General features: G+C 42.7%; 1 protein-coding gene and 1 non-coding gene across 2 annotated transcripts; both read right to left on the bottom strand.

Moving 5' to 3' along the window:
* Window positions 1-275: 275 nt before the first annotated feature.
* trnat-agu lies at window positions 276-349 on the bottom strand. The gene has a single exon. It is a non-coding gene; the product is annotated as a tRNA-Thr (tRNA).
* A 2,197-nt stretch (window positions 350-2,546) lies between these two features.
* Window positions 2,547-9,944, bottom strand: LOC105924585 (interferon-induced protein with tetratricopeptide repeats 1). Its single transcript, XM_036125751.1, has 3 exons — window positions 9,795-9,944; window positions 6,325-6,374; window positions 2,547-4,004 (listed from the first exon to the last, which is right to left on the bottom strand). Exons 1-3 carry the CDS (start codon window positions 9,942-9,944, stop codon window positions 2,705-2,707), a joined length of 1,500 nt encoding a protein of 499 aa, XP_035981644.1. The 3' UTR covers window positions 2,547-2,704.
* Window positions 9,945-10,431: the final 487 nt, after the last annotated feature.

The raw sequence follows: 10,431 nt of genomic DNA, 5'->3' as shown, positions 1-10,431 counted from the left end.
CAACTATCTTTTTTTTCCTTCTTTTTTTTTTATATCTTTCTCGTTTTATGTGTTCATATTTTCTTTCTCCCCCATTTTGGATTATATTAAACATTTGTTTTTTTAACATTTACTTCCAACCAAACAAATATGGAAATATTTCTCATCGAGTACAAAGTCGAATTGGCAGTGTGCTGATATGAGCGAAGGCGATTTTGATGGCACTGTTATAAGCTTTATTTTACGTCGTAGATATTTCTAAACAAGGCACCAGTTGCAAGAGAATTAAGCTGAAAAGGCACCGCTGGGATTCGAACCCAGGATCTCCTGTTTACTAGACAGGCGCTTTAACCAACTAAGCCACGGCGCCACTGTTCAATGGAAATCGCAGACAAATTTCAGCAAAACGATAAAGGATCTAAACATTTTATATATCCTTTCCCAGGAGTTCAACAAAGAATTTGTTGTAAAGTACAAATATACATATATGCAAATAAATAAGTAAAACATCAACAAAAAGAAAAACTGTAGCTGTATGGCAGCTAGTTTCTCTTGTATCTGAAGAAATGTGCACAAGTAGACCAACAGAAGCAGTACATCACTGATGGATGCCTTAAGGGTAAAAATGTCCTTGCTACTTAGATCAATGGCAGAGTTGGCTATCAATGGCTTTAACAGGTCCTCTCGAGGCTCTCTTCAAGTCTAATTAAATTGAAATTAACAATTTCTTAAGTTAAGGCTTATAAATGCACTCAAATTAAAAGCGTGAAACTATGGAGAAGGACTCCATTATTTTAAGGTTTTTTACACATGTCAAGTGCAGTGAACTCCTCAGGAATTGGACTTTTTGCATACAATCAATACATTTCATTCTAACCAAGACTTTATAGAGGTAGCTTATTTCATTAGATGAAACTGTACTAATTACCCCCATCAGGCCAGCTGACAGCTTTGCTAGGGCCTGGGACAACACAGTCTTTTTGCCCCACCTCTACACCTGCCGCCACCACACACACACACACACACACACACACACACACACACACAATGGTTTATACAGTTTATACAGTCATGGCACCTTTAACGAAAAGCAGCATTGGTACTAAGAACATGTTTTTAATGAGGACCTTGGCCCACTCCCCACTCCGCTATTGTTTAAAGTAAGCAATGTTACATCTATGCAGCACACCTACAAACAGCAGTTGACCAAAGTGCATCACTGCATCACTCTTCCAGCAGGGTGTGACAGGTGGACGTTGTGGGAAGCATTTAAGGAGGCTGGAGTCACATGAATGACGTCAGAGAATTAGCTCACAAGTTTCAGCAGTAACCTGGCTGGAACTTGTTCCTGATACTTCCTGACCTCTTGTTCCATGACTGATTCATGTCTTGTTCCCTCTTTAAGGTGTTTACCCGAGTCGGGATTCTGACCTGGTTCCTGTCTTGCCAAAAGTGCCTTGGAAGAATCCAAGCTCTAGGTTTTAGCCCAAGTGCCTTCCTGGAACTCCAGTTTGCAACAACTCTGAAAACATCAAAGATGTTCCAGATGGAAGGAGACCCCCCCCCCCTCCCCTCTCTCCTTGGGAGCCCCAGAGGAGTGTTTCTCAGCAGCTTGCAGCCAGATAGAATTCTTATGTCCACTGTTCAGAATTCAGTCTGACCTCAATGAATTTTTCATGCCGGTAATATAGCATAACATCCCCCTCTTTAAATCAGAGAATGGCAGATTCGATTCTCCATTTTCGGATTTACCAAAAAGTCCATCCGCCTTGACCTGGAAGGATAAAGAGTCACTAGGGGTTCCTGTGGACGAGAGGACAGTCATTGAAAGTTCAGTTCCATCAGAAGCCTGTCTCTTGGAAGGATGGAGGCATGTTGGGCAGGGAGCTGACCCTAACTATAAAATATTCAGACATCCATCCCTTGGATGTGCCACAAATATTTAGACATACACACCAAAATTCCAACCCAAGAAAAAAAAACAAAACAAAAAAAAAACAAATTCTAAACACCGTGGTAAACTGTTGGTTAACCTCCACTTCTTAAGTCCTAGAACAGTAAGAAAGGGTTAAAACAGAATGAACCGTGCTATAAATAATTTTTGATAAGTTGCGCGGTTCCTTTTCCGATCAGCTTGCCATTTAATTTTGTTAAACATGCGATGAACTCGGTCAGAAAATCTCGGCAGATACTTTCAAAGTTTTTCTTTGTGATAATTTCTTTGGAATGGTTCCACCTTTTATCAATATGACCTTGGGGTTTTGCATTGTAAAACCCCAAGGTCATCTGGGGTGCCTATAGGCTTTCGTGGCAGCCTGTCTCCAAACCTTTCGGTCTGCTGGATCACTGAAGAACTGACTTTGTGTCTTTTCTTAGGCCTGTTTCCTGTCTGAAACAGTGTGTTTTATTTAGCAATAGAGTTACTGAAATAAATAAAAGAGGATTTGTATATCCGGTGAGCTTGAGTAGAACGAGTAGAACCAGCTCTGGCTGCAAGTCTCTGTGGGTTTGTCTCAACCGACAAATAAAATAAAAATCTTTTATTTCATCGTCAACTCTTTTATTCTACAGATTTTCAAAACATAAGAATAAAGATAAAAACATGTCTTTATTTATCATCCAATGTATTGTACAGAGATAAAATCACATGGAATGTTTAAATAAAACCTCTACTGATTTTCTTTGATCTTCAGAATAATTTCAGACACTTTCCCGTCTCTAAGATTCACTGATTCTGGGTTTCAGGCTGATTTTCCAGTCTGGTCAGAAGCTCCCTGATCATTCTGCACATTTCTGGGTCTCTTATTTTGTTAGAGGCTTTCTTCAGCTCCTTGATGCTCTTCCTACGATACTGGGTTTCTACTGGAATCTCTGCTGCCTTCAGTTGGTACTTAATAGACTCGTCACTCTCATTTCTAATGAAGAATAAATAGTTTGCATAACGGTGGTAAAGCATCTGTTCTTCTTTAAGATCCAGGTCATCTCTTTCCAGCAGCTCTTTGTAAATCCTGTCAGCTTTCTCTATGTCTACCTTTGCATATAATTGCGCAAGAGTTAAATCTTCCCTAACTGAAGATTCAGGATACGCCTCCATCACTTCCTTCCAATGACGGATTACTTTCATGATTTCTGGAGGTTGGGGTTTGTATTCTTGAGAAAGGACCTTCTTTGCCAAGCAGATTGCAACGGACCTCTTTAAATAACGTGAGTCAGGTTGCCTCCTTAGGGCCTCCTCGGCTAATTTAACAGCATCATCTTTAGATTTGTAGTTTCTATACAGACGCAGTAATGGGCCGAGTCCACTGTAACTGCTGACTGGCGCTTCTAAAACCTTCTCAGCCAACATTTGAAGTTCACCCTGACTTAGTTCTCCTTTTGCAGCTCTTGCCTCCAGATAAAGAGCAGCAATGTATAAGTTATCTGGATCTCGTTCTTTGGCAGATCTCAGGATCTCCAAGACCTCAGAGTCCATGTTTTCCAAGTTGTCTTTGAAGGCCTCTGCTCCTAATATGGCGCAGCTGCTCTGCCACTCCACCACATCTGGCTGCATCTGGATGGCTCTCTGGAAGAGCTCTGCAGCCTGCTGCTTCTTCTCTTCGTCGAACCTCATCAGGGTCCAGGCCTTCTCAGCACACACCTCTGGGTGGAGCTCCTCCTTCTTCTTTTGTAGAGCATCCACCTTTGACAGGTAGTGCTGACTCTTCTCATCTTCACCCATCAGGTGGTGCAGCCAAGCCAGATTGCCAAAGTTCACCATCAACCAGGGACTTTCATCAGTGTTTTTCTGATGCTGGAAGGTCTCAGTGGCCTGGTTGAAGGAGCTCAGGGCCTCTTCAGTGGAGCCCAGCTTGTAGTGGATGAACCCCTGCAGGTTGTAAATGGGACCCAGCCAGAAGTCCCCCTCATCTGTGCTGATGTCCTCCAGGATTTTCTGGAGAGTGATGAGCCTGGGTTTTCTGGGATTGAGGTCCCAGGTGAAGTGGCACTGCAGGGCCTGCAGTTTGTTCTCCAGACTCTGAGCAGAACTGGTGGGACATGAAACATGACAGAGTTCATCTACAGCAGCAGAAGTGACTCACATTGTGCTACAGGCAGAGAAAGATGGAAACAAGGAGTGAAAGACTGTATTTTTCAGGTGTTCATTACATCAGGAACTTGGTTATTTTTGTTGTATCCAGTATATCTGAAGCTCTGATGCTCTGAGAAAGTTTGCAGCAAACTGCAGAGGTTCTGGGTTCAACTCCCACTTGAACAAGCCCCTTAACCCCAGATGGCTCCCTGAGGGGATGGGTTAAACATAGGGAGCAAACTTCACTGCAATGTAAGTTGCAATGACAATAAAGATTATTATTATTTGTCAACAAGCTTCAGTCTTTGTGTTGTGACAGAGCAACACCGAGTGGACCATAGCTGTAAAGGACGGTTTTAGTCTTCTAGTTTGCAGTTTGCCAGGAGATAAAGCAGACCTGTGGAAGAAGGAGCTCTGGCCTTCATGGTAAATGCCTCTGTAGTTAAAAACTAACCAGAGAAGCATGGAGGGGGCAGCATCATGCTGTGGTAGGATGGATGGAGCTAAATCAGGATCATCCTGGAGGAAAACCTGCTGGAGGCTGGAGACCTGAGACTGAGGTGGAGGTTCACCTTCCAGCAGGAGAACCATGCAAAGATATTATGGGATGGATTAGATCTAGTTCTCCAGGCATGGCGTCCTGCAACTTCTGGACGTCTTCCTTGTTCTACAGACCTGAATCAAATGGCTAAACCAGCAGGCGGTCACGTTCTGCTGATGAGCCGATGTTAGACACTGGCCCTCGAGGATCAAAACAGGTTCATGCGTTAGAATGGCCTAGTCAAAGTCTGGATCTAAACACAGAGGCTAGAATCCGGTGCGAGACTTTAAAGCTGATGTGCTCCTTTCAATCTGAGTTTCAGTTTAAGTTTAGCAAAGTCGTGTAAAAACGTCAGCCTGTTACGTCCGAGGCAGAACAGGAGACTGTTGGATCCAAACGGCTGAACACCGAGTCTGGAACGCTACCTGGTTGTGAAGAACAGGTGGAAAACAAAACCCTGGACACCTTGTTCACTGTGTTATGACCAGTGTTGTGTAAAGTACTGAAATCTCAGAGTCAAGTAAAAGTATAGGTACCTCTCCAAAATATGACTTTGGTAAAAGTCCAAGGCACTGACTGAAATGTTACTTGAGTTAAAGTCTTAAAGTATCTGAAATGTCTTGTACTTAAGTATGAAAATTACTGTAGAAATAGATGTACTCAAGTAATGTAATAAAAAATATAAGTAAATAGTAAAATAAGGCAAATGCAGTTTGAATGACATTTTTTATATTTTGGTAAACTTTGAAGGTCAAATTCACTTAAAATAATATAAACAACAAAGTGCAGGAGAAATTTAGACCAAGTTTAGACAGAAAATATAACCTTTTTGTAAGCTTTCAGTTTTCCTTCAAGTAAGGTCAGTGCTATGCACTTTAAAATTATACACAACCAAGTGCAGGCAGAATTTAGACCAGGGGGTGTATACTAAGAACATGGTTAAGTGATAAACCAGGCTTAGTTAACCTACAGGAAGTGGTAAACCTGTTAATAGATACACCTGTAACGTTATCAGTAGGTGGGGTCAAAACATTTGGGTTTCTCTCTCTCTCACTCTCGCTTTTTTTGTAATAATGGAAAAAGGGAAATTTATCAAAAAATTTTATACTCGAGGAAAGTATAAAGTACTTCAAAATATACTTAAGTACAGTAGTGAAGTATTTTTACTTCATTACTATACAAGACTGGTTTTGACCCGCGCCCATTACTCGTTGTTTGAGTGTTTCCTAAGCCGGAGTACATCCTGACAACATAATAAAATAAAATAAAATAAAATAAAATAAAAACTTCCTGGTTCTGGAGATCAGTGAGAAACTGGAGGACCAGCTTGAAAACGTTCTCAGAAATAATCAGGTTTTAGTCAGACTGGATCTATTTGAGGTCAGCCGAGGAAAAGCTGGAATAAAGCTTAGTTTTGGGTTAAATTTCAGGTTTTAAGATGCTAAATGTGGTTATTTGACTTTTAACTTCTACTTTAACATCATTAAGAGGCTTCACTGAAATCCTGCCGCTCTCCAGCATCATTGTTGGGGTCGATGCAGACTACATCTCAGTGTCGGTTCAGTCAGACGTTTAATTCCGGCATTTCTTCAGCACCAGAATGGCGAGCAGATGGATGTTTTTAAAGGAATCCTGAACACAAACTGGTTTGGTTCTGAGACAAATGCTCAGACCTCTGCTGTCTCATGGAAACCGTGCATACAGATAATTATTCAAGCCTGAAAGAGCGACTCACCTCATCCTCCAGCCGTTTGGTGTCTCTGTGGGATGAAGCCTCCTCAGGTTCTGCTCTCATATATCCTCTCCTGTTGTAGGTGCAGCACCATAAAGACGTTTATTGTCAGGCCCGCTGTTAATGATCTTCAGCTGAATGTTTAAACTCTCGTTTCTTAGGAACTAGAAACACACAGCAACACGTTGGTTCCTCTGAGAGGATCATACCTTCACAATCTGATTTATTCCCACCATAAATAGACAGAAAGAGATAAGGGTTTTGTTTATGGCGGGTTCTGATCCAATATGTGCGTCTGCTGCTCAGAAAGGGTTGTGGTTGTGTTGACTGATGAGCTGGACAATTTCCCCGTCTCTAGGTGGAGCTCATCAACTGGCCGTATTTGATTACTTTATGCCTCAAAAAGCACAAAAAAGATGGATCTTTGGTCTTTTAAATTGAGGCCAACCAGAACAATGTCCTGTTATGTCTCTGTTGGACTGCAGGTTGATCACTGATTCTCAAACCCAAATCTGAATTCTAGATCAGGTCACAGATCCAGAACTAAGAGTGATGAGAAAATCCATTTTATTAACTGATAAAATGAAAGAAATGGAAAAATGTTTGCGAAGCTTTAAGCTGTTTTATACAGTGATTGAGAAGTGCAAACAAACAAGTTTCAACATTAGACAGGTGCAAATTTGGAATAAATCTAAAATTGTCTTTCCTTTTTCTGGCTTTTTTATATATGGAAGAATAAATAAAATAAATAAAATGAACATAAAGGGCAACATAACACTGAATAATAAACTATTTATATTCTCTAAAAATATTTTTTAAGACTCTACACTTGCTTTGTTTCCTGACACATTGCAAACGAGTGTTCCAAACAAACTGGGCATATCTGCGGATTTCATGCATGGAAAAGTTACTTTCCCTGCAATGCATGGTCACTTCATAACGTACACTCTCATGTAAATTATGAAGGAACAAAGACTTAAAGAGTGGGTTTTCTCCAGGACCTGGAGAACTACATTCCTGAGAATAAACGTTCCTGAAACGATAGTAATAATCTCTGGGTGTTTCATTTTCCTGTTGAATGACGCTGAAAGCGTCAAGAGTTGTTGAAGCCTGATCCCTGTACACAGAATATTCTTCTCTTAAAGCTTTGCAAAGAGCTGAATAACTGTCATGAATCTCTGGAAGAAGAGCTTTAATGAAAACATGAACACTTCTAGCTGTTGGTTTCCAAATAAGCTTTAGTTTCTCACGAGATGAGGGAAATGGCAGTTCAAAAACACAGTGTTTGACTTCCTTCAGATAATTATGAATGTTGGAATCATGATTATCTGGGTCGAAATGTTCTATGTCCTGAGCAAGGTACTCAAGTTGGAGAAAACGTAAACTGTAATTATGAGGTGGACCTGGACCACCTGGGAAATCAAATTGGTTGTGTTCATGACCTGGTTGGTGTGGACCACCTGTGTGACTCTTCTGGCCCTTAGGGGGCGGCATAGAGTCAATACAGGTGGTGGTATGAGTCAGAATCAGAATCAGAATCAAGTTTAATCGGCAAGTAGGTTTCCACTTACAAGGAATTTGACTTGGTGTTGATGGTACAGACAAAAAATAAAAATACAATGAAATAAAATGAAATGGATATATATACAGAAGCTATATACACTCAGTAAACTGTGCGTTAATGTAACGCTGAAGCTTGTAAGTCCTGAACGGGGGAGAGAGACAGTGTCCAGTTTCACGGGTGGTTCTTGGCCTTGTTCATAAGGCCGGTAGCAGATGGGAAAAAACTGTTCTTGTGGCGTGAGGTTGTGGTCATGATGGACCACAGCCTCCTGCCAGAGGGAAGTGACTAAAATAGTCTGTGACAGGGGTTCGAGGGATCAGCCACAATCTTCCCTGCACGCCTCAGAGTCCTGGAGGCGTACAGGTCCTGGAGAGATGGAAGATTGCAGCCAATCACCTTCTCTGCAGACCAGATGACACGCTTCAGTCTGCCCTTGTCCTTAGCGGTGGCACCAGTGTACCAGATGGTGATGGAGGAGGTGAGGATGGACTCAATGATGGAGGAGTAGAACTGCACCGTCATTGTCCTTGACAGGTTGAATTTCTTCAGCTGCCGTATGAAGTACATCCTCTGCTGGGCTTTCTTGGTGAGGGAGTTGATGTTCTACTCCCACTTTAGGTCCTGGGAGATGATAGTTCCCAGGAAGCGGAAAGACTCCACAGTGTCAATGGTGGAGTCACAGAGGGTGATGGCGGTAGCTGGGGCTGGGTTCTTCCTGAAGTCCACAACCATCTCCACTGTTTTTACAGCGTTGAGCTCCAGGTTGTTCTCCCTGCACCAGGTCACCAGATGGTCAGCCTCCCACCTGTAGGTGGACTCGTCACCATCAGAGATAAGTCCGATGAGAGTGGTGTCGTCCGCGAACTTCAGGAGCTTGACAGACTGATGACTGGAGGTGCAGCTGTTGGTGTACAGGGAGAAGAGCAGAGGAGAAAGAACACAGCCCTGGGGGGAACCAGTGCTGATGTCAGAGTCATGTTTTCCCAGCTTCACATGCTGCTTCCTGTCAGACAGGAAGTCTGTGTTCCACCTGCAGGTGGAGTCGGGCACATTCAGCTCGGAGAGCTTCTCCTGAAGCAGAGCTGGGATGATTGTATTGAAGGCAGAGCTGAAATCCACAAACAGGAACCTGGCATAGGTTCCTGCAGAGTCCAGGTGCTGGAGGATGTGGTGAAGGGCCAAATTGACAGCGTCATCTGCAGACCTGTTGGCTCTGTAGGCAAACTGTAGGGGGTCCAGGAGGGGATCTGTGATTTATTTTATGTGTGTAAGCACAAGGCGCTCAAAGGACTTCATAACCACAGAGGTCAGAGCGACGGGTCTAAAGTCATTAAGTCCCGTGGTCCTTGGCTTCATGGGAACAGGGATAATGGTGGAGGATTTGAAGCAAGCTGGCATGTGACATGTCGCCAGTGAGGTGTTAAAAATGTCTGTGAACACTGGAGACAGCTGATCAGCACAGTGCTTCAAGGTGGATGGAGAGACAGAGTATGGTCCAGCAGCTTTCCAGGGGTTCTGTCTTTTGAAGAGTTTATTAACATCTCTCTCATGAATGGAAAGAGTTGTCACTGAGGAGAAGGTGGAGGTGATCTGTTGGGTGGAGTCGTGGGGGGTGATGCAGGACTGATCGTGTCAGGTGTGATGGCTGCTCATCCCTCCAATCTTAACCACCTATGTCTGCAGAGTTGTTTAACTGGTACTCTTTGGGGCTGTCCACTGCAGCAGGATGAAGCAACACTTCACTGTGGATAGTCATCCTTCCTGTAAACTCAAAATTTAGAGGTTCTGTTCTAAATTTTGGCAAGACTGGTTCTGTTCTAGGTGCTGCGTTAGAAACTGCAGAGCTGTTCTCTGATTCCAGCTCCTGTAATGATTCAACCTGCGGAGGTTGATCGTGTGAAGAGTTCACCTGAAGAGTGGAGGACGCACTTCTCTGGTAAGATGCAGCCTCGCTGACATCAGGAGTTTTGGGGTCTTTGGTCTCTGCATCAGCTTCCTCCATCCTCACCTTGGCCTTTGAGAGCTCCAGTTTGGCAGCACTCACTCTGTCTAAAACCATCTGATGCTCACCCTGTAACTGAAGAAGCTGTTTAGCTTTTAGCTGGGATCGTTGTTGATGCAGCAGGGTGATCTGGCAAAGAACATCTGTAATCAGAGAATCTTTAGTTGGGTTTGCAATAAAATACATTAATTCCTTAATCATTTTATCGCAATCAGCAAGGTTAAAACTATTTAAGTTATTCAACTCATCTGCAGAAAAGTTGATGAGGTCGGCAACGACAACCTTCTGCCTCTCTATGTCTGCTTGGTCCACTAAAGGTGCAGCTTCAGATATGAGACGTTCTGGCTCCATCTTGCTAACACAAAAAACAAAAGTTATGACAAAACTTTCAAAATAACATAAGATCCAATCTGTGCATGCTCAGCTATGCTTTTATGTTTAAACATACATTTTACAAATACTTATTTGTGTGTGTAGAAACAGGTGCGCAGGTTGACCGTTCAACGTGCGGCTCATGACGACACTATTCTTTCAGTGTTAAGAA

This window comes from Fundulus heteroclitus, chromosome 21, assembly GCF_011125445.2.
Source record: "Fundulus heteroclitus isolate FHET01 chromosome 21, MU-UCD_Fhet_4.1, whole genome shotgun sequence".
Taxonomy (NCBI): Eukaryota; Metazoa; Chordata; class Actinopteri; order Cyprinodontiformes; family Fundulidae; genus Fundulus; species Fundulus heteroclitus.
The sequence above is the reverse complement of the archived record's forward strand: the minus strand, read 5'-3'. Positions and strand labels throughout refer to the sequence as shown.

Bases quoted from the DNA above. Each gene is read 5' to 3' on its own strand.
- LOC105924585 (XM_036125751.1), bottom strand. From the start codon at position 9,944: ATGGTTTTAGACAGAGTGAGTGCTGCCAAACTGGAGCTCTCAAAGGCC. The intron at 6,375-9,794 runs GTGAACTCTTCA...ATATGAGAGCAG, and splicing joins GTGCGTCCTCCACTCTTCAG to AACCTGAGGAGGCTTCATCC. The intron at 4,005-6,324 runs GTGAGTCGCTCT...ATGTCCCACCAG, and splicing joins CCAAACGGCTGGAGGATGAG to TTCTGCTCAGAGTCTGGAGA.